This window comes from Periplaneta americana, chromosome 5 (assembly GCF_040183065.1).
Source record: "Periplaneta americana isolate PAMFEO1 chromosome 5, P.americana_PAMFEO1_priV1, whole genome shotgun sequence".
NCBI lineage: Eukaryota > Metazoa > Arthropoda > Insecta > Blattodea > Blattidae > Periplaneta > Periplaneta americana.
Genome location: NC_091121.1, coordinates 155,169,680 through 155,197,521, shown reverse-complemented (window position 1 = coordinate 155,197,521; position 27,842 = coordinate 155,169,680). Strand labels below are relative to the sequence as shown.

At 34.0% G+C, this 27,842-nt stretch overlaps 1 protein-coding gene and 1 non-coding gene across 4 annotated transcripts in view; both read left to right on the top strand.

Annotated features, from left to right (window-relative positions):
• Mlf (myeloid leukemia factor) overlaps window positions 1-27,842 on the top strand; it is a 64,762-nt gene that overhangs the window by 24,155 nt on the left and 12,765 nt on the right. Inside the window, exons 4-7 of one of the 3 annotated variants that reach the window (XM_069826703.1) lie at window positions 3,605-3,806; window positions 7,808-7,946; window positions 17,778-17,858; window positions 22,531-22,595. In XM_069826703.1, coding sequence (XP_069682804.1) covers window positions 3,605-3,806; window positions 7,808-7,946; window positions 17,778-17,858; window positions 22,531-22,549 — 441 coding nt within the window. In that variant the 3' untranslated portion in view covers window positions 22,550-22,595. The remainder of the gene's footprint in view (window positions 1-3,604; window positions 3,807-7,807; window positions 7,947-17,777; window positions 17,859-22,530; window positions 22,596-27,842) is intronic. The other 2 variants (XM_069826701.1, XM_069826702.1) reach the window with 2 other exon arrangements.
• Window positions 4,146-4,222, top strand: TRNAC-ACA (transfer RNA cysteine (anticodon ACA)). The gene has a single exon. It is a non-coding gene; the product is annotated as a tRNA-Cys (tRNA).

Here is a 27,842-nt window from a genome sequence, read left to right as displayed (position 1 = left end):
TGTATGGATTTTATAAATAATTAAAAATTGTAAATTTAAATTTATGTATTCTTATTGTGTAGTAGACATCAGACAAATTGTATTATATAGGCTTACTTCTTAATTTAAATTTAGGAATCCACCCCTGAGCACAAGTTATACTCTTTCAGGGGTGAGCTAAAGTTTTATCTGTTTATATTATTTATGTTACAATTATTAGCAAAATAAATACATAAAAAAAAGTAAATAAATTAATTTCAAATCAACCCCAATTTTTCTTCACCAAATTTCGGAAAAATATATGTGCAGAGTATTCACGTATATACGGTATTTGTTATTATATGAAATATAAACAAAGTATCATTATGCTCTTAACACAAAAGTGATTTCGATATCTTCACTTGCATAAGCGTTTTTAATGTTCATGCTGCAAAATGCCTGTAAATTCATTGTGGAATAATGCACATAAGATAATTTTTTCTAAAATTAATATTTTAAAGCATAAAATGCCAGTTTACTGGAAGTTATCTGTAGAATACACGTCTTTGAAAGCTTCTTGAGAAAAAATTGTATGATTTTAAAAACGTCTATTTGAATTGCATTCATTGTAAAAAGAAAAGTATTGCTTTAAAGGACTATAAGTTCAAGATGGTTTTGTTTTTATGTTATCTATGTACGTATGTTGTACTTGATCAGAATTGTCTTTTTATGATAAATTGTCCACAAATATAACAAACTATTTCTTGTATTTTTACATGAATTCACGAAGTTTATGTTCCATTGTTATATAATTTCATTACATTAAGAATAACTCCTAAAATGAACATTTCTGGTCTCAGAAATGCATGCTTATCGGATTTCTCCCTCGTGGTTAGCACCTAATAGAAATATTATGTTTCCTACCTTTCGTTCAACTGCATAGGCTAATAAGGATAGTAATAATTATTAAGGGTCTGATTAATTGGTGAAAAAAAAAAACTCCTGATTTTGGTGTCGTGCATATTCCATTTCAGTGGCTATTTCGTTAAATAAATACCAGTAGTTGTTTGAACGCATATTTCTCATTATAAAATTTTATGCATGATGCCTTGGTTTAAAATTTTACACACACAAAACACAAAGTAAGTATTTTGATGTACGCAGAAAACCCACTTGTGTTGCCTGCATTGATGACGTTGGAAACACACACTGTGTGCAAACATTTTATAGTAAATTCACCAAGAGATAGGAATGCTACCAAGTGACAGAAAAATAATTAACTGTCATTGCAATCTGTGATATATAAGCGTTTCTGAATTGAAAGGTTTATTTCATGACCACTTCGCGCAAACCAACGTATTTTCGCGGAATTATTTGCTTAATTATGATATGTGTAAGCATCTGAAATGCAGACTATCACTAACACTGACATTTGGAATGTTGTGTTTAAGAAATCAGGCACGTAATAATGGAATATACTACCTTGGAACTGGAACTCATCTGGTTCAAAAATGAATAATAATAATAATAATAATAATAATAATAATAATAATAATAATAATAATAATAATAATAATTAAAAAGAGCGAAAATGTTTTATGAAAGAAGTTTATTGAAGAAAGAAACTCATTGGTCAGTTTTTACGGACTGTACTATAAATTATCACTTTTTAAAATAAACAAAAGATGTAAGGATATCATATTCATAATCAGCATGTAAAAATTAATAGAGAATACCAGTTTTTTTTATCCATGTCATAAAAATCTTGATGACTAGCATAATTAACGTAAGAACATGAAAGTTATTTTCTATGTGATGAACTAAAGTGTAACATATTTTAGAAATATATAAGAAAATATTTACTTTATATTCATGACAGTTTTCCGTTTAGTTTTCTAAGTATTTGGCTCTCAAATTAGGATGAGAGATTGTATGGTTCAAAACTTATATCATATGCAATATCTTCTCATATGAGTGATAGAACAATCTTGGCGGTTAAATGAGCCCTCATGCTGTGCGAGGTGTAGGAAGTAATAACAGTTTTTAACATATTCTCCCAGTCCTCTTGTTGAAGTAGGTATTGCTCATGCTAAGGACTCCACCATTATTATTTCAAATGTCCCTTCATTCTGTAATGGTCATTCAGAGATTGTACAGAAACTTTGGATTCATTCCAATAACTGACTCATTTACTGGTCATGTCTGCCCTATAAAAACAAGAATGACTCTCAGTACAAAGTAACATCTTCCCCAATCATTTTACAAGACTTGCTTTGCTAAAAGCCTTTTCTCCTCATACATTCTTACTTATGAATGTTGCTGTTTAGTCAACTGTCAGAAGACAGGTCTGAACCTCACAAGTGATACCAAAAAGCACTGCTTATGAGGCAACTAGGCCAGGAGATAACAGGGTAGGGTGACCAGTTCCTTTCCCCCTCCATTGCGTACATCACTGATTAGCTACATGGTACACTAAGCAGACTTCAGATGCATGTTCTTCCTCTGACAAATATCGTCAAGTGAGATGTACTGATAATAGAGGTACATATCAGTCAGAACCTCAATCAGAGGATATACTTATGATTGATAAAGAGCAAATACTCCCAAGAAAAACTGTTGTTAAACCTTTTCCAGCTACAGTGAAACCTCTCCTTATTGGCAACCCCAAGATACGGACACTCCTCAAATACGGACAGATTTTTATGTCCCAACTGAAATAATATGGAAATAATGATAAATTTAACTCTCGTTTACGGACACTCTTAGACACGGGCATGGACAGCTGTTTCACAGTCCTAAAGCTTGCTTTACCGCCTGACTGTGGACAGAACTTGGTTCTCAATACCTAATGTGTTACAAAAATGGAAAATTTAGTTTTGAGAACTGTATAGAAATTCCTTAACATGAAACATAACATAAGGGTCTCGTAGGCTATCACTAGCCCAGCCAGCTACCCCTTGTTAGCTGGAAGCGGGTGGATAAACAAAGTCATAAAATTTAACCTGTCTGATGGGTCCAAGGTTTCCGCTATTGTGAAATTGTATTTGACACATGATGGGGTTAGTAGGATTATCTTCTTCACTTCAATCAGTTGTTCTCTTTCGAGAGACATGGCACCTGAACGTAAAGGATAAGTTGAAAACTGTAAATTACAATAACTGCAAACCTAGAATAAAATTGCAAGGCACAGTACTGTATTTTCCTTTTTCAGTTTTATCTGCTGTAGTTCAAAGTTGCAAAGAATTTACTGTAGTACTGTATACTGTATTTAGAATTAAACTACAGTAATACATTTCATTTAAATCATCAAGGAATACATAATGCATATTATAAATTTACTGTTAGTTTGGGGAGCCTCCCTCCCAGTAAAGGACACCTCCCAGAAGCGGACAGATTGTGACGTCCCTTTGATGTCCGTAAATGAGAGGTTTCACTGTACTCCCAAGAAAAAGTGTTGCTAAACCTATTTCCAGCTACACACATTTCATCAGAACTCATGCTAGACAGAAAGTTTTGCTGAGTGCACTGTAGAACACAGAGAATTGGAAAGGATATAGCTGTATATGAGAGATTAATATTCTAATACTGTTTGTTCATTTGTAAATTTAGTGTCAATGTCCTATTCTCATTGTTTTTACCTTAAAAGGTATACCAGGCTTCGTCATCAACAAGGACTGTGCCAGGTGGTGTGAAGGAAACGAAAAAGTCTGTATGTGACTCACGATCTGGTGTGAAAAAGATTTCTATTGGTCATCATATTGGTGAACGAGCACATGTATTGGAGCGTGAACAGAACTACCATTCTGGAGAGCGAGAGGAACGCCAAGAATTTATTAATCTGGAGGAAGGTGAGTTACTAGATTTACTGCTGTCATTAGATAGAGTTTAGGAGGTACATAATTTATTATGCTTAATTTCCTTTTTGTGTACTTACTGTGTTGCACATTGCTAAAATCTTAATATATTCCTACATCAAATATTCATTATATGAGGTCTCGCCATCCTCATTGAATATTAATACGACTACTATGAAGTAGTCAATGTGTATTATCACCATTAAATCGAGAAAAATTCGTTCTGGCACCGGGAATCGAACCCGGGACCTCTCAGCTCTGCGTGCTGAGGGCTCTTTCCTAATGAGCTATGCCAGGACACGATCCACAGTGCCGTTCGAACTCCTCTCCGTGTCCCGGCATAGCTCAGTTGGAAAGAGCTCTCAGCGCACAGAGCTGAGAGGTCCTGGGTTCGATTCCCGGTGCCGGAACGAATTTTTCTCGATTTAATGGTGATAATACACATTGAATACTTCATAATAGTCGCGTTAATATTCAATGAGGATGGCGAGACCTCATATAATGAATATTTGATGTATTAAATGTTTACAGTTATCATAAACTGTTGTTGAATATGTACATAAAAGTAATTTAAAAATGCGCTCCTGCATATTGACTTACATAGGTTTAAATGCAGGTAGTAGGCCGTAAAACAGTACAATGAGAGGAGTTCGACTGGCACCGTGGATCATGTCCCGGCATAGCTCAGTTGGAAAGAGCCCTCAGCGCACAGAGCTGAGAGGTCCCGGGTTTGATTCCCGGTGCCGGAACGAATTTTTCTCGATTTAATGGTGATAATATTCCTACATATTCTGAATATTGGATAAATAGTTTTGAATTTACTCACATATAATTTGTTGATTGGAACACTACCAAAAATGCACACCTATTTAAATTTTATATAGTTACAATTACCATATACTAGACAAGAAAACCACTGTTAAAACAAGCCATACAATATAATCATGATGCATAATATGTATTAAAAACAAATTACATTTCATTAAGTCATGAATATTGTGATATAAAGTGTAATTAATTAGAATTATGAAATATTGTGACGTTTCAGATCTTGGTAGCTACCCTTAAATATGACTGAAAGTTAACCTAACTCACAGTATGTGTATTTAAACAGTAGGGACACTCCAGCGGTTTTTTTGTGTGCACATGTAGCGAACCTAGCAGCTGTTACTGTAAAGGTACGGTCACACGTCGCTACTTTTGCTGCGCAACTTTTGTACTGCAGCTGCAAAAGTTGCGTGTCGTGTTCACATGTAAGCCAAAAGTAGTGTGCTGTGCAACCCGAGTGCTGCAAAAGTTGCAACTGGAGGTTGCGAGTCTGTTCACACACAAGGCGCTATTTTTGCAGTCGCAGTCATGCTGCAGGTTTCCATCTCCGTGTTGACTTCTCAATATACATTTTGTGGTTATGTTTGCATTATTAATAAACTCATGCGAAAAATTATTTATCTATTATTTGCTTTCCTGTCCTAACTAGTATTCAGAAGTTGGCATTATTTTAACTATAAAGCTTTTAAAAACGCCTATATACTTAAATGATAACCAACAACATATTCACGTAATCAATGTTGGCAACCCTCCTGTTTGAAACTACGCTACAGAAAATTAAAAAAGTGAATTATATCGTCAGCAAATATGCTCAGACTGTGTTGTGCATTTAATCACTGTTACAAATAATTTATTTTCATCACATCTGACATTAAAATACATCCAAACAATAAAAGTATCATTGGCACATTTGGGTGGCAACACTGGTCGCAACCGCAGCAAGAGTTTCAACAAAACCAATATCAAAAATGCTGCGGCTGCAACCCTGAGAACCCTGTTCACATGTCCACATGTCGCTACTTTTAAACTGCGCGCAGCATGGAAAAGTAGCGAGCAGCAGGTTTGGCAGCCGCTACTTTTCGGGTTGTACCATTGTTCACATGTCGCAGTACGAGAGTTGCGCAGTTTTTTGTACTGCATCGCTGCAAAAGTAGCGACGTGTGACCGTACCTTAACTACAATAGCAGACATCTTGGATGGCATACTGTACTCGTTGTAGTTTGTGGAACCACAATGTTGCCTAAGCAGAAAGGTAAAAGGATTCTGTAAACTGTAGGAGAGTTCATAGGCAGCTCAAACGGGAATTTGTGGTGCAAGAGGCCTTAAGGCATGCACATCATTTCATTCCAGGTAGTACAATGGACCCACCCAAGTAATCTACTACATGTGAGGGCAGTCCCCAGCCCATGCCGACTTTCACATGCTTTAAATTGAGTATAATTTTTAAGCCCCATCTTTACTTTCCACTCAGAGGAAATTGTACTTCGGGCTTTTTTGTTCCAAAAATCCATCATGGATGGCCACCCATCAAAACGTGGGTGCATTGCAAGCATGGAAACCATTAGACCACCAAAGACGACATACCAAGTTCGAAAATAACATATTTGATAACAGGGATTGTCGAAATATTCGATTTTCATAAACTGAATGATAAAACATTTGAATATTTGTACAGTAAAACCTCGATAAGACGCTGTTCAAGGGACTGGGTGTAAAACACGTATTAACCAGGACCGCGTATTAGGCGGGTATACTAATTTTGACTTATATACAGTATCTATTAGCATTTTTCTTTGTTGAAATACATGATTCGTGAAAGGTAATACACTATTACTCCATTATGTAATTACTGTACTCTACGTCAAAGACATTTACTTTATGTAGTGTACCTACTTAATTCTTTTGGCAAAAAAAAAAAACATTTATAGTTGTTTGCCGTGTGCGTGTTCTCCAAGTCCTCATGTTTACCACACTTCAGTTTGTGCGCTTACATCCTCCCGATGTCGCAGTTGTAGTGATTGAGTCGCGTCTTTTTGTTATCGTCCTTAATGTCGATGATGGGATTCCTAATGCATCAGAGAGTTGTTTCTGAGTAAGAGTACTGTTCTCATCGTACTTTCGTAAGATTTCCAATTTTTCCAACACAGAAAGGGCTTTTCGTTTAACACTCATTGTAATCACATTCACAGACACTTCAATACACAAAAGGACAACAAACTGCCCAGCAATAATTTCCAGAATTTTATTATGGTCGAATGAGGAATGCTGTTTGAGATAGAGGGTTAGCAAGAGGGTGAGGTATTGTAACTGTTGTAGGCTTTAACAACGCAGATAAGGAGTCGAATAAAAGAGCGTAACAAGAGGGTGGGGTATACTAAGGTATGAAGTTGTTGTTGTTGTTTTCTAATGCCAGGCGTTTGACAATAAAGTCATTTGACCTCTTGCACTCCAATATTTTTCAAAGATATTATCATGACCAGCCACTGAAGCACAGATTTTGAGGTGTTCCGAATCCATTTCTTGGTTTGAATTGCACGCCACCAAAACTTTAAAATATGGTGTTCACTTAAATCGGCTACAACTTGCCAATATGAAATGAGTACTAAGGTATGAAGTATGAAGGTTTAAATGTGCAGGTAAAGGGTCGAATACCAATACTTTTCAGGTTAATGGCACCAGTGAGTTCAATTACCAAGATGTTTCATTGCTGAAAATTACATCGAAAATATTCCACAAAAACAGTGTATTATGCAGGACTTGAGTGCAACAAACGGGGTATTTTATAAAGGCGTTATATATGAAATGTGCCGGGACTGGACAAAAAAAGTGTATTACACGGGATAGCATAATAAGCGGGTGCGTCTTATCGAGGTTTTACTGTATATCTATGCTACTGCTAAGATACTCTTCTTACATTACATATTAATATTCATAGCAACTCGAAATGGCATTACATTTTGCACAGATTCTTGCATAAATAAAAATGCAAAATGAGTTCGTCATTTGCATTAAAGGACACTGTAGTTACCATCCATTATAGATCTAGCATGTAGGAAGGAAGACTTCAAAATGTAGACTCTTCTTACACAACACATGTAAAATATAAAGGAAAGTAACACTTGTTAGTTATCCTTTCGAGTGCCAATGATTTTTTTTTCTTCATTTAGAAGAAGCAGAGGACTTCAACAGAGAGTTTGAGCAGAGGACAAGACACTCTCTAGGTGCAATTGGTTATTCATCAAACTCTTCAAATCGACATGCTAGACGTCATCGTGAGCCACAACTGGCATTGCCATCTTCTTCCAGGTAAGATAAAACTTGCTTTATAAAAGTACAATTTGGTCTCCCATACTTAAAGGTAGGTGATATTGTTTAACAGCCATCTGTCTTAGTTTGTTAGCATGATGCTTGTATGTCATAAAAGTTAAATGTGATTGCATGTCTTTCTTCTGGGGACTTTTCAAGCATAGGATATGTTTGTAATTGTAATTCATATTATGATTACAATTTTATCATAATTCGTATTATTCTTGGTTTTGCTGTTACTGAGTTCTGTTAGTACAAGTTAATTTGGTGGCTGTGGGCGTAACACACTGATAGAACACTTTGTGCAATTGTTCCCTGACAGTGGTAAGGTGTCTTTTTTCTTGGGCACACGATTTTCTCATTTCATTTACTTTATTACTTGATGTAAGAGAGAGATTCTCTTTTGTTTTCATACATTGATCCGGTAAATAATATACTGTATGTTACAATTGTTTTGCTAGATTTAATACAGTATTACTACTACTACTACTGTGATTACCACTACTACTACTACTTCTACTACTACTGTGATTACTACTACTACTACTACTACTGTGATTACCACTACTACTACTACTACTACTGTGATTACCACCACCACTACTACTACTACTACTACTACTATGACTACTGTGATTACTACTACTACTACTGTGATTACCACTACTACTACTACTACTACTACTACTACTACTACTACTACTACTGTGATTACCACCACTACTACTACTACCACTACTACGACTACTGTGATTACTACTACTACTACTACTACTACTGTGATTACCACCACTACTACTACTACCACTACTACGACTACTGTGATTACTACTACTACTACTACTGTGATTACTGTGATTACCACTATTGCTACTACTACTACTACTACTGTGATTACCACTACTGCTACTACTACTACTACTACTACTACTACTACTACTACTACTGTGATTACCACTACTACTACTACTACTATTACTGTGATTACCACTACTACTACTACTATTATTACTGTGATTACCACTACTACTACTACTACTACTGTGATTACTATTACTACTACTGTGATTACCACTACTACTACTACTGTGATTACCACTACTACTACTGTGATTACCACTACTACTACTGTGATTACTACTACTACTGTGATTACCACTACTACTACTACTACTACTACTACTACTGTGATTACTACTACTACTACTACTACTGTGATTACCACTACTACTACTACTACTACTACTGTGATTACTACTACTACTACTACTGTCATTACCACTACTACTACTACTACGATTACTACTACTACTACTACTACTACTACTGTGATTACTACTACTACTACTGTGATTACCACTACTACTACTACTACTACTACTACTACTACTACTGTGATTACCACTACTACTACTGTGATTACTACTACTACTACTACTACTACTACTACTACTGTGATTACCACTACTACTACTACTACTACTACTACTACTACTACTACTACTGTGATTACTACTACTACTACTACTACTACTACTACTGTGATTACTACTACTACTACTGTGATTACCACCACCACTACTACTACTACTACTACTACTACTACTACTACTACTACTACTACTACTACTACTACTACTGTGATTACCACTACTACTACTGTGATTACCACTACTACTGTGATTACTACTGCTACGACCACAACCACGACCACCACTGCCACCTCCACCACCCCCCTTCCAATGGTCGTTCTCTGCATATACCACTTGCTGCAGTGTGAATAAATGATAGAGAAATGAATCGGAGGTCCAGTGCGAATATTTCCCAGCAATTATGCTTCAGTTGGTTGAGGGTAAACCTTGGAAAAAACCTCAACCTGGTAACTTGGCTCAACCAGGATTTGATCTTGGGCCCACTTGTTTTACAGTCAGATGTGCTTATTATTGCAGCTCTGCATCTCCAATAGTAATGAAGTAGTAGCAAAATAGTGTAATATATATCTAGTCAACGATGTGTGCAATGGAGGGGGGAAAGGAACTGGCAACCCTACCCCATTATCTTTTGGCTAGTTCCCTCATGAACGATGCCTTATTGGTGTCACTTATGAGGTTCAGACCTGTCTTGGACAGTTGACTAAACAAGAAACACTCATATATAGCAAAAAAACTAATGACTTTGTACCAGTTGACTTGTGTATTAAATATTTGATAGCAATATACATGTTGGAAGTTTTTATTTGACAAAGTTATTACGAGTATTACCTTTATAGTTCCTTGAACCCCAAGAAAGAACAATTCTTCACAGCTTTCAGCGATTCAGGACAGTCCACGGGAGTGATATATCATGGAACATCTTTGGCCAGGAATGATCTTTTTCCAGTTCAATGCTCAAACCATTCATATAATCTAATGCCTCGTTCACTAAGTGTTTAGAACAAATGATGGAATTCTGTAGGTCTGAAATTATGCCAATTTATTCGATTCAACCATGCTTTGAATCTACTGATGATCCTTCGCGGTTAGGAAATCCATGAATACTTAATCCAATGTATGTGTTTGTAGTTTTTGAGCACCCAACAACACAACATCGAGGCAATTCCGATAGACCAGTACACTAGCCATTGTGTGAGATCAGCATGATTCTGGACCTTTTGATATGTCTTTCATTTGTTCTCTGTATAGTATATAAAGAAACTTTGTATATGCAGGACTCGTGGCAGTTGTCAATAAAAACCGATGAGTCAGAATTTCGTGAAAAAAATTATTGTCCTTCCCAAAATGATTATATTATAACACAAGACAATTTTTTCTTACTGGAGGATACTAGTTAATAGTAGAGGAGGAAGATGATGATGATGATAATAAGACCAAATTTGATAGTGTTACTAGAATCATTATACAGGTCTTTCATAATTTGGTATGACTTACAGAAATTGCTACCATTCACGTCGCACATCGTGAATCAAGATGGAAGAATGCAGTGAAATGATGAGCCCCTCTCTTCGATTTATTAATATTTATAAGTAAATATGTATTATAAACTTGTTAAAATTTTCATGATTTCTGAATACAAGATTAATAGCATATATTTGCAGTAAATTGTACTTCCTTTCAAATTGAAGTTATTGCTGCAGATATTTTGAATAATTTTGTGCTGTACACTGTCATGTATTGGAAATACACATATACAGAATATAATTATGGTTCCTTTCTTCTCCCCTCATTGTCTACTTGAGAAATATAAACTAATAATGAATGATTTTAATCTGTTACCTTGATATTATCGAAGTTTACAAAGAATATAATGCGTTAAAGTTTAATAGAATCATAAATGATAGTTTAAAGAATTAAACTACGAACAGGAGTATCATTGTCGACATAAAGAAATTGTTGCAACACATAAAACATGTTACGGATTTCTTCACAGAAGTATACATAAAACATTTTTTGTTACTCTGAGTACCTCACGCTATCTGTTTTAGGTTATAAATTGTAATGTTTAATAAAATTTGATCTAATTAATTATGCACAGATTTTTGTTACATAATTCCTCATATGTTGTCACTTTTAATATTAAGTTATTTATGATAATTGATATTTTGATAGACATCTGAAATGGTGTTTATAAGTGATTTGAGCTCAGATGTTCCTTCTGGTTATATTTATGAACAAGGAACGAATTCTAACTACGTTTTCAGACTTGTATGATATGTATTACTGCTTTCTGATCTCTTAAATTAAAGCTTAAATTTTTTGTTTGAATAGTTTTCAGTTGAAGGTATAATTGAGGGGTTGGGTGCAAGAAAGGCACTTCTCTCAAATGCAAGTTTTGAGAAAATTGACGTTGAAAATTCAAACCGTAATGATTTAACTATGCATGCCTTTACATTTTGGGTACTCCTGACCTCAATGATCACAGTATTGAACTACAGCTTGGTGATCATATGCATAACAGATCAGAGAACACAATAAAGCATTTTACTCAAAAAGGGCACATCCTCTAAAATGTCCTTCTTGCACCCAGCCCCTCAATTATTCTCATTGAGTCCTCTGACAAAGTTGAATCATAAAATATACATTAAGTTAAAATCAAACAATATTAAAAAAAATACATAAAACGACAATTAAAAATCAATCGGTAGATAGGTTTCGGTAAATTTATCCCAAAATCAGTAGCATTCTGAAAATACGAAAAAATATTAAATGTAAATCTTAAGTATTTCTTGAAAATTGTATTTGATAAATAACATGGTTTAATGATCGGAGTGAGGGGTACCATCCCACGATCAACTGTAAACACTATCAAAACATTTGGAATCCATGACATCATTCCAAAAATAATTACTTGTAGCATTAAAGGGTCTGTGGAAATTCTGAAAAATCATTTATATGGAATATCATAATCCTCCCCCCCCCCCCTTCTATTCATTAGTGTGTGATTGTTACGATATATGTGCAAATTTATTATTTCTTAAATTTAAGCTCCTAGTTCACATTTCAATTTGACTCCTCTATTTTACTGTATTCGATATTATTCTTATATGTGTGTTATTCTGTGTTTTTGGCAACCCAGGATGCCTGGGCAGACTATTTTTTGGAAATAAATTATATATTTTGGAGACCTGTGTCTGAATGTTCAAGCCGAACCTGCTGGGTCAGAGACCTGTGTTCAACGTCCACTGCTGTGGAGTAACGGTTAACATGCCTGACTGTGAAATGAATGGGCCTGTGTTCAAATTCTGGTTGGAAAGTACAAGTTACCTGATTGAGATTTTTTCCAGGGTTTTCCCTCAGCCCATTAAAAGCAAATGCTGGGTAACTCTTGGTGCTGGACCCTGGACTCATTTCACTGGTATTATCAGCTTCACCTCATTCAGACGCTAAATAACCACAGCAGTTGATAAAGCGTCGTAAAATAACAAATTTAAAATAAAATATTTTCTCCGAGAAAGTAAGAATCATTATTTCTTTAAACTTGTCGAATTATTTAAATTTTACTCCTTCGAAATCATACATCAAAAATAGTTACAGAAGTGGTCCATTATCACAAGATAGAATACTTTCATAAAATAGGATTTAAACTAAAATTTAACTCTCTTAAGAAAATGCCCACTTAATACTTATTAGTACAAAGCATTCATTCATTGCTCCTACAATAAAGGAAGCTTACAAATTCTGCAAGTGTATAATTCTAGAAGCTATACAAAATTGTACAATAATTACACAGTACCGTAAGTAGATTAATTCAGTTTCCAAGCAAAACAATTCATCAATTGTGTAGAAGGTATGAGTATTTAGAAATTTGGTTAATTTTGTTCTGAACCTCCTCTCGTGACCCTTCAAAGCTTTAAGATTTATTAGGCAGTGCATTGAAGACCGTAATACATGAATAATGAACTCCTTTTATATATATATATATATATATATATATATATATATATATATAACAGCTTAGATTAACAGAGGGTAGATGGAGATCTGATTTGTGTCTTGTACTAAAGTTATGAATATTTTTATTTGTACTAAATGTATCTTGGTTTTTAGTATAAAATATCATTAGCGCAAAAATGTACTCACGAGGCAAAGTACTGCATATTAATTGCATCCAGCAAGATTGTCTTGCTGTAGCAGTTTCCAGTCCACTTTGTGACACTTTTGAAGTTCAGAAACGACACTCTTCACTATGGAAATTATCTCAGATGCTGTCACTGTAGTTGAACATATGGCAAGTGTTGCTTAACATCGAATAAATATATATATATATATATATATATATATATATATGGATGGATTTTGTGAATGAACAGAGGAATGGACAGACAGACAGACAGAGACAGTAATATAATGCATATTGTGGATGCATTCAGTGCGATGTTTTCTTAAGGGGACACTATACTGAAATGCCCAAAGTTCATATTTTTAAGTGTCCACTATGATGAAATTAATAACTTCCATATCTATAGAGCTAGATTAACCGATTTTTATGACTGGTATATCTTGTTAATAAACAAAATTTCATCTGCATATAAGTTGATTGCATTATGTTATGATTTTAATGAAATATTGTATTACTTTATATAAAAAGTTTCTTGTGTCACAATTTACATTATTTTTAACTGATATTCACTTACGTGTTTCCTTATGTGCATGGAAACAAAACTTACAATGAGGTTTTGCTGTAAAGTGAATCAGTAAGTAACTAGAAATTTTAATTTAAAAATAATAAAGAAAATAGTAATAATAAATTTATAGTTATGAACCGATTCATTTTACAGCAAAACATAGCAAGTTTTGTTCCCACATAAATATCAGTTAAAAATAATGTCACTTGTGGCACAAGGAACTGCTTATATAAAGTGATACAATATTTTATTAAAATGTTAATAAAACAGAAACCACTTACCATAGAAGGATGAAATTTTGTACACATGTTGTTACTAACCAGATATGCTAATGATAAATATTTGATGAATCTAGCTTCAAAAACATGGAAGTTTGTAATTTCACTATAGTGTCCCCTTAAGTAATTAATTTGAAGCATTGAAGTATTAACATAATTTCTGTTCTATTCATAGTAGTCGCAAAAATTCGCAAAGGTTAACTTGAACTTATGTAGCTGAAACTTTTTTTTTGTCACTAAACACATCTTTGATGAAACCTGAAATACTCGTACTGTTCACCTTATAATATGTATTTACAACATCATGGTGTTTTCTTAATTGCATTCTGAAATAGTTCACATGTTTTACGTTATTTATTTTGCATTTTAGATCGTTTTGCTAATATGATTGTGTTTTGCGCAGCTTTAGAACACATTTTATGCAGGTATATTCATTGAAATTTTGCTCTTCCATAATCAGAGATAGCTGGAATGTAAATACTTCAGGGAAACTATTCTGAAATTAACAACTTTCATGTTTTTAAAGCTAAATTCAGAAAACTTTTATTGCTGGTTTATCTGGTTAATAATAACACATGTAAAAAATTTCATCCCTCTATGATAAGCGGTTTGCATTTTATTAATGCCTTAATAAAATATTGTATCGCTTTATATAAAAGTCCCTTGCACCACAATTTACATTATTTTAACTGATATTCACTTATATTATTCTTTATGTACATTGGAACAAACATTACTATTGGGTTTTTCTGTACATTATTCTTTTATAATAAAAAATTCTACTAATTTTACAGCAAAACCCTATAGCAAGTTTTGATCCCATGTACACCGTGGTGTTCTGCTTATAAGTACAATAAAAGAATACACTTTCAAATGGGAAAAGGTTGGTACTGTTTTAAAGAGGAAATATGAAAGTTTTAACCCGTTGTTGTTAGATGAATCATACATCATGTGCATGCACAGATAATTTCATTTGAAAAATCTTATCGTATCTTGGGAAAGAGTTAGTCGCCATGTGGACAGAACAGCAGAAAGTGTTTTGTCGTCGTCAGTACAACCTTAAAGCGAGGGAATTCGTTCTGACATATGTATCAACAATGAAATGGGATTGGCAGCTCAGAGAAACAGGAAGTTTGTTATCCAAAGCAGGTAAACATTCCAAGCATAAAGTTTCTGAAGAAAATGTCGGAGGTTTGTTAAGGACCAAGTCTACACGGCACCAGTATGTGATTTGGCAGACTTACAGGAAAGATTTTATGTTGCTGTCAACAGTGTCACACCACAAATGCTTCATAACACGGCTCGAGGTAGAGTACCGGTTGGACATTTCCCATGCCACTAAAGTAAGCCATGTTAAGGTTTATGGGACAAAAAAAAATCCAGTTTTCACTCTTTTTAACAATTGGTTTCATCATTAAATTTGTATAAGTAGAACATCCGGTATGTAAGGATCCATATAAGTGAATATCAATTAAGAATAATTTTAATTGTGGCACAAAGGACTTTTAAGTTATTCAATACTTACTTACTTATGTCTTTTAAGGAACCCGCAGGTTCATTGCTGCCCTCACATAAGCTCGCTGTCGGTCCCTATCCTGTCTTTACCACCATATCCCACCTCCCTCAAATCCTTTTTTAATATCATCCTTCCATCTATGTCTCAGCCTCCCCAAAGGTCTTATTCCCTCTGGCCTCCCAACTAACACACTGTATGCATTTGTGGATTCGCCCATATGTGCTACATGCCCTGCCCATCTCAAACATCTGGTTTTAATGTTCCTAATTATGTCAGGTGAAGAATAAAATGCATGCAGTTCTGCATTGTGTAACTTTCTCCATTCTCCTGTAACTTCATCCCTCTTTTCCTAAGCATCTTATTCTCAAACATCCTTAATGTCTGTTCCTTTCTCAAAGTGACAGTCCAAGTTTCACAATCATACAGAACAACCAGTAATATAATTGTTTTATAAATTCTAACTTCCAGCTTTTTTGAGAGCAGACTGGATGATAAAAGCTTATCAACCGAATAATAGCACGCATTTCCCATATTTATTATGCATTTAATTTCCTCCCGAGTATCGTTTAAATCTGTTACTGTTGCACCAAGATATTTGAATTTTTCCACCTCTTCAAAGAATAAATTTCCAATTTTTATATTTCCATTTCATACAGTATTCTGGTCATGAGACATAATCATATGCTTCGTTTTTTCAGGATTTACTTCCAAACTTATCTCTTTACTTGCTTCCAGTAAAATTCCCGTGCTCTCCATAATAGTTTGTGGATTTTCTCCTAACTATAGTCTTGTCATCCACATAAACAAGGAGCTGATGTAACCCATTCAATTCCAAACCCTCTCTGTTATCCTGGACTTTCCTAATGGCATATTCTAGAGCATAGTTAAAAAGTAAAGGTGATAGTGCATTTCCATGCTTTAGCCCGCAGTGAATTGGAAAAGCATCTGACAGAAACTGGTCTATACAGACTCTGCTGACATATTTTAATTAATTGAACTAGTTTCTTGGGAATACCAAATTCAATAAGAATATTATATAAAACTTCTCTCTCAGCCGAGTCATATGCCTTTTTGAAATCTATGAATAACTGATTTACTGTACCTTTATACTCCCATTTTTCCTCCAATATCTGTCGAATACAAAAAATCTGATCAATAGTCGATCTATTATGTCTAAAACCACACTGATAATCCCCAATAATTTCATATACATATGGAGTTAATCTTCTCGAAAGAATATTGGACAAAGTTTTGTAAGACGTCAACAGAAGTGATATTCCACGAAAGTTGCTACAGTTAGTCAACATTTTAATAAAATATTAATAAAATGCAAACCACTTATCATAGGCAGATGAAATTTTTGTACGTTTGTAGTTATTAACCAGATATACAAGTTATCAAAATTTGCTGAATCTTCAGAAGTATGGTAGGCTAGTTATTGATTCCCTATTGTGAACCCTTAAAAATATGGAACTTGGAAATTCAGCACAGTGTCCCCTTAAGAGATGAGTAAAATTCTTGTTTAATGAAATACTTTTTCCACAAAATTTCACTTAATAACTCTCTACTCCCTTCACTTCATTTTTAAATGTAAACCATATTTTGAACAGAAGAGATTTATTAGTATAAAACAGATTAACTTATTCTGATACACCAAAACTTATATTATACACGCTGTCATAAACTTTACTTGGTGGTTAAGCTTAATTTAAGGTCTTGTTAATTTGCATCATCAGTCTGAAGATTGCTCTTTATGTCTTTATATTCCTGTAAGAATTTTATGCCTGCTGTATTGTAGTATTCTTTGCATGCTTCCTTTGTAATAGTTCATTTTTACTTCCTTTCCATCCCCCTTAGTTTTCTCTATTCTTTATTTCTAAAGTAATCACCCAAGTATTTGATTTTGTTTCACATAGCTCCCGTCATAGATCACGCAGTTATTTATCATCATCACATGATCGCAGAAGCCATCATCGATCTTCTCCTGTGACTATAAGGTAAGATTCAGTAACCTGAAAGGTATAGTAATATTGCTATGCGTGTGTGAACTTGCAAAACAGCTTATCATTACTGTAACAACAATTGATCTGTTAAGTAATAGTTTTAAAAATTAACATTTACTTCTGAGTATTGAAATAGCATTGCATGTTATAACTGTGTGTATTTTAACACAACTACTATGGGAAGAGGTCATGAAGCTTTACAGCTCTACCAAGTTAAGTCTGCGAGCTGAGAGGGGAAGTTGGAGGCAGTTCTGTAGTGAAAGGAGGCGGTAACGAGAAGAAACCAGTACAGTCTCATATGATAGCAAAGTTTTCCTACTGCGCTTCAGTTCAGAGAGCGCTAACACTTTAAGACACTTTGAAATAGACTGTACTTCTACTTCTGCTTGACAGTGAGGTTTGGCATTCTGATTGGCAAGCGTGGGCGTAGTAGAGAAAGTTGCATGAGGGGTGAGGCTGGGAGACAGCGTAACTGTTGCCTTTATCTGAAGACAAGAACAAAAAATGCGTGCGCTCCGTAGTGTATTTTAAACGATGTGCACACGTTGAAATCTGAGCGTCAAGTGACCTATGTGGCAACTGTGTTTTGCCTCTACATTCCATCCCGATATCCCCACTCGCAGACTTGACTTGGACAAGCTGTACCATTAAATTCTAACAAGTATGTGTTTTGCATATTTCAGTCGTAAACATTTTCCATGGCTTCTGTTATTAATCCAGATGTAATACTTGATGGCATATGGAAACAAGATGTGGTAAAAGTTCTAACAAATCATAACTTTTCCCAATTCTCTAATATTTTTGTCAGTTATTTAACAATACTGTACTGTAACAATACTTGTTGGCAAGTACACAACAAATTTTGATGGCGAAGTTGAAGCCATTTATACATCACTTCAAAATGTATTTGTTTGGCTAAACCAGTGCGAAAACATAGTCATCCTGTCTGACTCCAAAGCTGCAATCCAGTCCATCAGCTCAACTACATCCCCTAAAATGGAAGAAGTAAAAGAAATTCATTGCATGGTAAAACAAATTCAAATGCTAAATAAAGTGGTCTTCCAATGGATCCCGGCCCACTGTGGACTGAACAGTAACGAGAAAGCAGGTATGTTAGCAAAGAAAGGAACTAAAATCAACGTAAAAACAAATTTAAAGTTCCCTTATGAATAAATAAAACGAGTCATAAAAAGAATAAGTAACAGCGAACAGGCAAAACATCAAAATTCAAAATGGAAAGAATCATTTAAAGATACAAAACTAATTCCTGATCTACCTCGAAAATCTGCCGTGGCCATGTTTAGATTGATTACTTGTCATGATTGCCTCAGTAAACACCTCCATCGTATTAGAGTACTGAATTCACCTAAATGCTTACTGTGCACCAGAGAAGAGGACATGGAGATGGAGCATCTGGCTAATTGTGAAACTCTTAGGACATTTGTGGACCTTCCATCAAAATATTGGGAAGCAAGAAGGATGATGACTTCATTGTTAATTCCAGAGCATTAGATACACACACACACACACACACACACACACACACACACAATACTGTATCAACTGCGAAGTTGTATGGCATTGTTGATACAGTGAGGAACATTTATCATAATCAGATCTAGGTGCTACAGTCACCACCAAGCTATGGCTTGGTTACTGTGAGGTGTGCGCCTGTGTCCCCAGCACTGATGATATAACACTTAAAATAAGAATATTGTAGAGTTTGTACTTACCTGACATTCGTTGCTCAAAATGTTCCCCATTCACTGCAAACACATTGTTCACATCTTTTTATGAAATTTTTGTTCACTTTCACAAGTTCATCACTACCGACTAACTTTATAGCAGCTATTATGTAGTCTTTAAGCAGTCTCTTAATAGGAACTTCAGGTTACAACTCTGGGACTACTAGAATTCTGTATGGCCTTAAGTTAAGTAATCTTGTGCTTTTCCAGCAGAATGCTTGCTTATTCTGGTTTCCTGCACCAAACACCTAAGAGAGAGATGTGCTCTAGTCTTTCACCAGTCTCGTATAGTTTTTCTTCTGTAAGAACATGCTGTCTTCTAGGTATTTTAGATCATTTATTGAACCTGTCTGCATAAGCTTTTTATAGTCTTATCGTAAAGGCAATGGGCACTGATCTGTTAGGTTATACTGAAATTTGCATCTTGTTGCCACACACAATTTTCTTTTTAGTATATGTATTGTACAAATACATATGTTTACATAACGCATATGACATTATCCCACAAACTTTTAAGAACAACTTGCTTCAACTCACACTATCAACTTATTACTCGCAACTGATTTGAAAACAGCAGGGCAACACTGTTTATAATGGGTATAGGGAAACAGCTATTTCTAGTTATTAAATAAGTATATAATACATTTTCAATCTTAAGACATATCAACTTGCAATTGTTTATTTGCTATTTAATAAGATATATGAACGTTTTTGCCGTTTAGGGCATCTTCAGATATAACAAATATATCAACAATTATCCTGTATTATTTCACATTTTACATAAAGCGCATAAATCTCATTGCATAATACATTGTTCTTTATTCTTGTTATTTGCATAATTTATTATTATTATAGGTTCAGATTATATGTTTTTGTTATATCTGAAGATGCCCTAAACGGCGAAAATGTTCATATATCTTATTAAATAGCAAATAAACATTTGCAAGTTGATATGTCTTAAGATCGAAAATTTATTATATACTTATTTAATAATTCACTAGGCATATTGAAATATAAAAATGAATTGTAAAAAAAAAAAAATATATTTCTAGTTAGCCTTACCAGACCCAGACACAGAGGTGGGAACATTGGTTGTCAGTCAGCCAGCTTCTGTTACTATTTGCTCCTTGTACTGCATTAGGATATAGTGTCAGTGCTGTGCTCTGTTAAATAGCATCCTGCAACGTAATATATACACTACAGCTGTTACATCTGGTTTTCAAAGCCAAATTTCGCTACTTAGCATTCCAAATTCATCACAGTCATCATGATACGGAGTGGACACCGGTCCCATATACAGGTCGAAATTTCATGAGAAAATTCCTTCCCAAAAGGACTGGAATCAGCGCGTACTCTGTAACGTGGGTTTTTAAGCATGATGCCTTAGACCAGAATGCTACATACAACACGTGACATATTCTACAATTGCTGTTGAATATGAACACACAAATAATAATCATTTGTATGATGGAACAGCTATTTTAATAGTAGTAGTAATAATAATAATAATAATAATAATAATAATAATAATCCAGTAGACTACGTATTTTCTTTCACAATCAGGATCTGCATCAGTCATTATTTCCTACTTATCATTTTATCGCAGCATAACAGTAACAATTATAAATTACACTTGGGAGCAAATTAAACGCAGAATAAATATGGGAAATACCTGTTATTCGGTTGAGAAGCTTTTATCATCCAGTTTACTCTAAAAAAACTGGAAGTTAGAATTTATAAAACACTTATGTTATCGGTTATTCTGTATGGTTGTGAAACTTAGACTCCCACTTTGAGACAGGAACAGATGCTAAGGGTGTTTGAGTATAAGGTGCTTAGAAAACTATTTGAAGTTACAGGAGAGTGGAGAAAGTTACACAGCGCACAACTGTGTGCATTGTATTCTTCACCTGACATAATTAGGAACATTAAATCCAGACGTTTGAGATGGGCAGGACATGTAGCACGTGTGGGTGAATCCAGAAATTGATATAGAGTGGTAGTTGGGAGGCCGGATGGAAAAAGACCTTTAGGGGGACCGAGACGTAGATGGAAGGATAATATTAAAATGAATTTGAGGGAGGTGGGATATAATGGTAGAGACTGGATTGATCTTGCTCAGGATAGGGACCGATGACGGGCTTATGTGAGGGTAGCAATGAACCTCCAGGTTCTTTAAAAGATATTTGTAAGTATAGCAGGTCAATTTAAATTTTGTGAATGTGTATACTTACACACCTTATTGAGTGGTGCATTGAAATTGAAACTCATACATGTAATATATTTTATTTATTCATTATTCTCTTCTATCCGCACTCATAGTTTAGCCATTTCCTTATTTTCTGGTATTTAGTAATATGATATTAAAAATGTTAAAAAATAGTGTTTTGATGGTGAAGAAAACAAATTATGCAGAATAGACACATGCAAGTATCCTCTTTCGTATGCAATGAAGACTATGTTTGTTTTATAATCCCGAGATGTGGGAAATTAGAGAATATGTATAGTTTAGTTAAATGTCTGAAATGTTGTGAACACCACATTCACGGGCGCTTATCATGGTGTGCCACTGTTTTGTGAAAATTAGCAAACATGTCAAGTAAATTCAATTTCTTCTGAATAGCCACTTTACACTTCTGATGCATGCTAACTTTGGGAATGTGTTCTGATTGTCAGTAAGAAAATTTAAGAGTGCACGTTGATCTATAAATGTAGTTCTGAGCTTCAGTGATTAAGGTATAATAAATAATCCTGCCTGATCTATGTTTAGTTAATCAGCTGATCTTTTGCTAGTGTTTCTTTGTTTCCTGCATATATTCTTTTTCTTATGTTGAAATATCACTTTGTTACTTCTTCTTGCATAACTAATATGCTTGCTGAACATATGGTGGGAATGTTGTTCTGTGTTTGTCACTTTACAGGTACGGAAGGAAATATTGATAAAAGGTTTGGTAAAGAGACCAAGAGACTGGGAGGGCACATGGATGTAAGTAATTTGGCATTTTAGTCGTCAGTCGCTTATTGCAACATTATTGAGCTTGCTAATGCTTTTCTATTAATACTAAGGCCTTTGCCTGTTTAATATCCAAGATTTCACTCATGCTTTGACAGTAGAAGATTGTTTTATTACACTAATATAATGTGTTCATTAACTCTGCGTTTATAGCATGATCTCATTTTACCTTTTTTTTTTTTTTTTTACCATAAATTAGAGGCGATTTAGTGGCAATGGAATTTTTTTCTAAGCTGGTAGAGTGTGGTTTAACTTGCATTATTGGTAGATAACCAACAGGGAAATAGAAGTTTCTGACTTTAAACTTATGGTTATTATTATTAAACTTGTAATAAAATATTGTAAAATTATTAAGTTTTAAGGAACTTTATAAGATATTAATTTTTTTTAAATTGATATAATATTTTAAAGGCCATTTACACAATCATTTCAAGCTTCAGCCAACTAAAGTGCGATGGTGCGTTTAGACATTAGTTCTAGTTTCATTTGTTATTTTGAATTATTCTTACGTGCATTGATAAAATGATACATTACACAGAGTTTAGAAGTTCATGTATCTCAAATAATAAATCAGTCTGTTAACACTGATTTGTCAGGGTAGTTCATGTAGTTCTTGTTGATTTTTCTGCATCAGCAAATAATAATATGTATAATAATAACAATATTAGTAGTAGTAATTGATTGGTAGGTATTTTGCTAAGGCTAATATGAATTGATTAAAATGTATGTATTTGTACTGTGTTGATATGTTATAGTACAAATAACATTTTTGGTTACAGGATTTCCTACCATATCCTCATTAAGGGCCATATAGCCAATACTGCTTAGTCCTTCTCTAGGAACATCTTAGATCACAGACAAATCTAATAATTTATCATATCACAGAGAGATATCTTGGGCCGCAGAATATGATTCTGAAGGTTAACTGAACTTTGTATTATGCTCTATATCTTTTTTAGCATGTGGCACACTAAAGGTGTAATTTAAAATCCTGCTGCACACACATCTATATATATAATTTGAACTGGTAATGGAAATTACGGGAAAACGGCTGAACGGATTTTAATGAGTGACCCCTCATTTTCATGCCTGGCATCCAAAGTTTTTCGGAAAAGTAGTAGTTTTCAGTGAAACGTCAATTTTCCTACATAAATTTTCCTATTTTCCAAAATCCATCTGTTGTCAGTTTTGAGAACTAAGTTTATTCAATCACGGCCAACTTGATTGAATTTCAGAACAAAACACACACTACAATAAACAATAGGCTACTACACGAAGGCCATGATCTGCAGAATTGCCGACATATTTAGAGCTCAATTCAATTTGTTATGAAAAACTGATTCTGCTGTGTATAATTTTCTGAGTGCAGCTATGTATTGGATATTCAAATCTACGAAACCTGAGGTGGTTTGATGACATTATTACCATTAGAAATTAAATATTATTATTGCTAATATCATGATGCATCTATTTTTCATTAATTGTACATAATATTGATGCTATATTGATGACATGAAAGTGAAACGTTTTGTGGTTATGTAAGTAAATGTAGAGAATATCTTAATTTAGATCTTAATTTCTATAATTTACCGAGTGTCTGCTATATATAACTACAAAACTTGAGTAAGATGATAATATTGTTATTAAAAATCAAATATTTTTATACTTATTAACCCAGTGGGGTTCGGTCTTTTTCATATACTTAATGGTGGTGTAGTGTAGATATTGATTTGTGTCATTGTCTTCAGTATTGGCTCGAGAGAGCGCAAAAAATACAGTTCCTAAGGAAAGATCAAAAGGTATTACTTACTGATAAAATAAGAGGCCTAGAAAATTTTGTAGTCTCCAGATCATTTAAGCAAGATCTCTTAGTAGGATAAAATGATTTTACGCTCTACATTTCAAGTTCTACATGCAGCAGTTATGCGAAAATGCTATTGTTCGAAAGCTTAGCAAACCTGACATTTTTTTAACTTTTGCCTACAATCCACAATAACCTGAAATAGTTACTGCTATCGTCCTGACATTGATGCTTGCATTTTCGCATTGAATCTCAAAAACTGAAGTTGGATAGGTTCAAGAAAAAGTATTTGGCCTAAAAATATCCATTCAGAGGGAGTATGTTTCATTATTATGGAAGCAAATAACTATCAAAAAGACAAGTATTCTTCATTGAAAATAAATCTGAAAAATTATTATTTGAATGTCTAACGAACTTAGTTTGCAGCAGCATTTGCTGCACAAGCCACTAGTATAATCTAAACCAGTGGTTCACAACAGGAGGAGGATTAAGAGTTTTAGGAGGGAATATGTTTACTGAATGTTGACTCTTGTGGACTCACTTTTTACTACTCTTTTCACTTTTATTTTTTCAGTTTTTGTTACAACCTTTACTATTTTTATTGTCTCGCAGCACACAGTTGAAAATGGCTGCACTATACTATAATATGAGCTTATGCTGTTGATTTTCCCATGTTACTGTTTCCTTTGTAGTAATTGGCTGATCTCCAGAATATTCAGTATTTTTTATCCAATTTTTAGTAGTTGCCATCTCACGTTTTTCCACGAATATGGAAAACTATTGTATAGTTCAATAAAATCTTTAAATTTCCACTTACTAGCCATTCAGTTGACAGCACACAGAACTATGAACATCGAATCAAAAGAATATGACGGAAGAAAGAGTGAAGCTTAAATTGACTGTTGCATTTATATGATTAAGTGCTAAGATTCAAAGCTGACAGTTCATATCAGAATTCAATTTTTGGTGTTTCATGTGCCATTTGTCAAGAAACTTGGATTGAAGCAAGAATGACCATGTGGACAAGCTTTAAGACAGTAGATGTATTAATACCTTTAAATGAAATCTACTTTACCAAAAGGTTTGAAAAATAATGCCGAGTTACAAAGAAAACTAATTAAAAATTTAATTACAGCTGTTATTTTCCATTCTCCTAAATTTAGTGGAAATACAGAATCACTTTCGAAAAGTCAATGACTGTACTTTGAAAGTGTGAAAATTGTTTCACAATATATCAAGGGATGGTGATAAAACCGAAGTCACAAACTGAAGTAATAGTATGGACTAATTTGATTTAAAAGTTCATATAACATATGTCCAATTTTCAATGGGTGTGAAGATACAGCTGTTCGAATGTTACATATAACAAGCCTTGGAAATGGCAAGAAGGAGAGACAAATTACTTAATGATTACATTTATTGCTTATTTACATTTCAACAGTTCTATGCACTTTTCTGCTCTGTTGACAACTGTAACTTTGCTCTTTTGAGATCTACATCAACTGAATATGGTGAACCAAATAGCTGGGAATCTGACTAAGAAGGTTTAATTCTTAAACCTTGATTCAAATTCCAATGGAAAAATTCCGATTATCTGCATGAACTCTTCAATATTTACTTTGCAGATGAAGGAGAAATACAAGGAAGAAATATCAATCTATATCACAGACACACTCATTGCTAAAACTCCAATTGTAAACGAAATTCCTCCATGGAAATGGGTGATTCACCCTCATAAAATCTTTGCTGCTATTTCTTGAGGAGTGGGCTTTGACTCACCATATTATTGATCACACCTCATATGTAGATAGTACCTTGATCTGTATTGAACAGAAATTTCAATCCATTAGTATTTAACAATATTCCACTGTCCTTGTAAGTTATGGTAGTAAGTTTATTTTTTGTGTATTTAGAAAATAAGAAAATAAATAAAATATTAGGCCAGTGTCATATTGTGATGAGTAGCCACATTCTTTTAAGCACAGAATCCAAGAATTTGTAAAACGAATTAATATAGTTTTCTTAACCATCATAAGGATGCATTTGATGAATAATGTACTGTATGTATCTCCACAGTCTTGAGGACAAATTTGGACTCAAGGTGAAGAAATTTCCTTTCTTTTTTCATTTCATCATGAGAACGATTCTCCAGGTATTTTTATTTCATGGAAAGAGAAGTGATGCTTAATTTAATAAAATTGGCCTCATCTTTCCAGAAGTTATGAAGTTAATCCCTTACCAATACAATAGAATCAAACCTGTACCTTAAGCCCATTGGCACTTCTACCAACCGACTGATTTTCTTTTGAGTAATTATAATAAAGAATACAAAAACTATGTTGAAGTCAGATGATTGAAAGTACTTTCGATTTGTTTCTTAGAGCATGTGGAATTAATTTGGATGTGGTTCCTTCAACATATGAATCACAGGCCTTCATTATGGTGCATAGTCAGGGCAGGTACTTATGGATATCGTAAAAATCACGACATAATAGATGTACAATAGATTTTTACTAATCTTTACGAATTAAGTGATCCTGATTAATAATATGCGGATAAAACGCGACAAATCGCGAAATAGAGTTCTAATAGCGAAATATGAACACATTGGCGAATTATTACAATAGTGTCTTTTTATAGCAAATTTCATATTCTCGATTTTTTTTTCGGATTTTTTTTTTTTTTTTTTTTTTTTTTTTCACTTGAATTTGTTATATATCCAAGTAGACTACATTACATAGTATTGCAGGTGTTCTGGTTACATTAGTGAACTCAAAAGACGGAGAATTCAACATTTCACTAATAATTTGAAAGTGTTAATTTGAGGGCTGCAAGTTTTTTTTCGTTTTTAATGAATGTGTGTTAAATACAGCCTCAATCCAACAAATATTGTCTATTGGCCATACCACACCTTTACCAGAATCCAACGAACCTTTAATGTTAATTATTTGGAAAGTAATATTTATACTGAGTTAATACTCTTAATTCCAAAATAATTGTATTTTCCAAAATGTCCATTAATCTCCGCGAAAAGTACAAATCAATCTCCAACAATCTCCGTTGACACCAATATTAAAAAATACAAATGGTAAAATTAATCTCCATAAATAATACCAGCCCCTGTGCAAAGTTAAAGGACACCTCTGGGATTTTGGTTGGAATCCCAAAGATGTATATGAAATAGTGAATAAAAAAAATATGTCGCGAGAATGTTTCTGAGGTTAATCTTGTTTGATTTCCTCCTAGAAAGGTCATTTCGTTGATGCCCCACTATTGCAATATCATTGACTGCGGATTATGAGCATAACTTTAACCAGTTAAATTAATTGCCTAGTGTTGGCATTTCACTTTGTCTATGGTTCGAAAGTAATATGTATCATTGTTATTTGTCATTAGGATGTATAGTTTTATGTTCAGTT